The 3090-nt window shown below is 37.4% G+C and overlaps 1 protein-coding gene across 2 annotated transcripts; it reads left to right on the top strand.

Annotated features, from left to right (window-relative positions):
* Positions 1 to 2051, top strand: LOC133879352 (protein THYLAKOID ASSEMBLY 8-like, chloroplastic). Of its 2 annotated transcripts, XM_062317891.1 has the most exons (3): positions 1 to 308; positions 1170 to 1556; positions 1999 to 2051. In XM_062317891.1, the coding sequence occupies exons 1-3, from the start codon at positions 9 to 11 to the stop codon at positions 2026 to 2028; spliced, it is 717 nt and encodes a 238-aa protein (XP_062173875.1). In that variant the 5' UTR covers positions 1 to 8; the 3' UTR covers positions 2029 to 2051. The 2 variants fall into 2 exon arrangements, with proteins under 2 accessions (XP_062173875.1, XP_062173864.1); XM_062317880.1 differs by lacking the exon at positions 1999 to 2051 and having other exon boundaries at positions 1170 to 1696.
* Positions 2052 to 3090: the final 1039 nt, after the last annotated feature.

The raw sequence follows: 3090 nt of genomic DNA, 5'->3' as shown, positions 1-3090 counted from the left end.
CGGTTGTTATGGGCTCCCTCAAATTCCACTTCCCTCGAGTGGGTCTTCTCCAAAACGTCTCGAAACCCCACCCACGCTCTTCAGTGGTGAGCTGTGGCCTCAGGGGCGGACCTAGAAAGCCTCTGTGGAGGAAAAGCGTGCTGTCCTCCGAAGCCATTCAAGTAGTTCATTCCTTGAAGCTAGCCAGATCATCCGCACCCAAATTGCAACAGGTTTTCAATGCCAGACTCACCAGGCTCTTGAAGGCAGACTTGTTAGACACCTTGGCTGAACTCCAAAGACAAAACCTATTGGACTTGGCCCTTCAGGTATTTTGGATGGAGAAAGTTCTTGGGTTCTTGTTAAGATGGTCAACATTCGAATCACTGATTTCCTGATTGTCTTAGAACCTTGTAGAACTCTGTTCTTTACGAACTACAAATATTAAGAAACTCGGCTTGTGTGAATGTCATGCTATTTTTCCTCCGTTCAATGTTCTTTTCCTTTTGGGGCTTCTATTGAGCTGGAAATTTAATGTGGGTAAATTATAATAATTTATAAATTTAATTATTTGAAACTAATTACAGCATGAAGAAATTGCATTGTTTGTGTATTGTCTAACACGATCCTCTTGGTTGCCACTCCATTCATCTGAATTAGTTTCAATTGTTGGGTATTTTTGTCATTAGATAATGTATCTGTTTGCAAAAATATTGTTCAGGATCCTAAAAAAGAAAAAGAAAAATGGGGAATACTCTCTTAAGACTTAAGAAAATGAGGAAATTTATCTGTGAGCTTTTTGATTGTGGTGCCTCCCATGTTGTATGATATCAATGGCTTTGGTTTGATTTTCTTTAGCAATATGTGATAATCAATGGTATCTTCTAGCTGTCAAGCTGGCCACTTCTTTGACAAGGCAAACAGGTTGAGTGGTTTGCCAAAGCAGATGCACAAATTAAATAATTATTGCTTTAGGAAATATCTCTTAGCTCTTGGAAATGGACTAGCTGGTTCCTTGTCCTTCCTGTGCAACTGGCCAGTTTACCAGTTTCCATGATGCTTGTTCCAATCAAGAAAGCTGTATGACTAAGTTCTGGCCTACCGTTAACTGTTATGTTTCTTTGATTGCCCAATTTTTTGTATCAGTTGAATATCCGTTCTAGTTTATCTGAGTATAAATCAGGTTTTAGGTGTTCCAATTTGTGCGCAAGGAAGAGTGGTATGAACCAGATTTGCTCATTTACTGTGACATGATTCTATTGTTGGGAAAGAACAAATTGATTGAAATGGCTGAAGAGCTGTTTTCTGAACTAAAGAAAGAAGGCTTAGAACCCAACACAAGGGCTTTTGCTGAGATGATTGGAGCATACATGCAAGTGGGTATGATAGAAAAGGCAATGGAGACATATGAATCGATGAAAGCATCAGGTTGTGCACTAGATAGGTTAACGTTTATGATATTGATAAGAAACCTTGAGAAGGCTGGGAAAGAAGAAGTAGCAGCAATGGTAAAGAAGGAATGTGCTGAATATGTTGATTCTCCTGAGAAATTCCTTGAAGAAGTCGAACAGAAATATGTAAGGAATTTAAGTCTTTATGCACTCATGTTCATCATTTTTTGCTCTACAGCACAAGCCAAGGTAATTTTTCCTATGTCTCTTCATTAATATAGGGAAACAAAGCTGTATTCTCTGACTGTTATATGAAGGAAAATCCACATCAGGGCAGTATTATGGGAAAAAACTCATTGCATGTCATTTGTAGAAGGCATAGATGCCTCTTTTAGAGCAGTCCTTAGATTTTTTTTTTCACTGCATGGAAAGTTCCCTGCCCAACAATATGAGCTGGTTCATGTGTAAACTTTCCATGGGCATTCACTTGTGTGCATCATTATTCAATTTATCCGTTAATGACCAACAGTTGATGTAGAATGGTGTCACTTTCATGAATAATCAGCGTTGATGGATTGTGTGCTCATTTGTATTGAGTATCTGACTTTGGCTTCTTTTATTGTTTCAGAGAAAAAGGCAATTGCTCAATCTTGTGTGAAAACTACTGGTACTCGGCTACATTTGAGTTGCATGGCATGAGGCAATAGACTTATTGGCCAGGCTCTCATTGTTGCTTGTTGAAGCATTTGTCAACGACTCAATGGAGTAAAGATGATGAGCTAAGGGATTTGGTTTGGCAGTGTTATTCTTTTATGAATAAATCAGCACATTTCTAGGCCTTGCCTTTGTCAATACCTACGTAGTTAGTTTGATTCTCCATGTGATATTAACCAAAACTGGATATGCCAAAGGCTCTACATATACATAACCAGAAATGGTGAGTACGAATTTCATCTCATGACCATCCCATTAACAATCTTCTTTTTTCTTTTTCATACTTAATAAGGAAACCCAAATTAATTGTAAAGCCTAATTAATAAGATGTGCCTAATTATAAAGCCTAATTATAGTTTCCGTTTATTTCTATGTTAGTGATGCAGCCAAATGCTCCCTTTGTCAACGTTCCCAAATTTCTGGCATAAGAGGTTGTGTTTTTTTGTCCCAGCCATGAAATGCCGGGTAAAAAGGAAAAGCTTAAGCATATTAAATCTCGAGGGGCACAAACCAATTCCAGAAAAATCTGAACCTTGTCTTGTATTTGTCCCTGGCAGTCAGTTTGTTCTGAGCAAACAAACATATAAATATGAAAAGTATACCTGTCTTAAGGTGCATGGGATTTCACCATTTACCAAGAATTTGAATGCAAAGGATGTAACCAAATAAGAAAACATTGGATTTCCTCTTAACCACATTCACAAAATTGACAATTGTTGTACAAGAAAGTAATTCTTTTTTTTATTTTTCTTTTCCATGTTCTCCTCTTGTCAAAGTAAATCTACAAAGAAACGCCTAATAATATAGATATTACAAGCCACAATTCATATGAGAACATGGGCTAGTTTCCTCCACTGGAGCAAGAGAAAAATAATAAAATAAAAAATTCCAAACTGACAAAAAATAATGAATATTACAACTACTTTATTTTTTTAGCTAGCTAAGTAGCTGGGACTTGGGAGAGCTGTTGAACACATCGTGTCACATCAATGCTCTAGAATGCACC

The sequence above is a fragment of the Alnus glutinosa genome, chromosome 1 (genome assembly GCF_958979055.1).
Source record: "Alnus glutinosa chromosome 1, dhAlnGlut1.1, whole genome shotgun sequence".
NCBI classification, from domain to species: domain Eukaryota; kingdom Viridiplantae; phylum Streptophyta; class Magnoliopsida; order Fagales; family Betulaceae; genus Alnus; species Alnus glutinosa.
The sequence above is the reverse complement of the archived record's forward strand: the minus strand, read 5'-3'. Positions and strand labels throughout refer to the sequence as shown.

Excerpts from the sequence above, each read along its gene's own strand:
- LOC133879352 (XM_062317880.1), top strand. The coding sequence starts at position 9 with ATGGGCTCCCTCAAATTCCACTTCCCTCGAGTGGGTCTTCTCCAAAAC. Across the intron at positions 309-1,169 it reads TATTGGACTTGGCCCTTCAG|GTGTTCCAATTTGTGCGCAA; the intron begins GTATTTTGGATG and ends ATCAGGTTTTAG.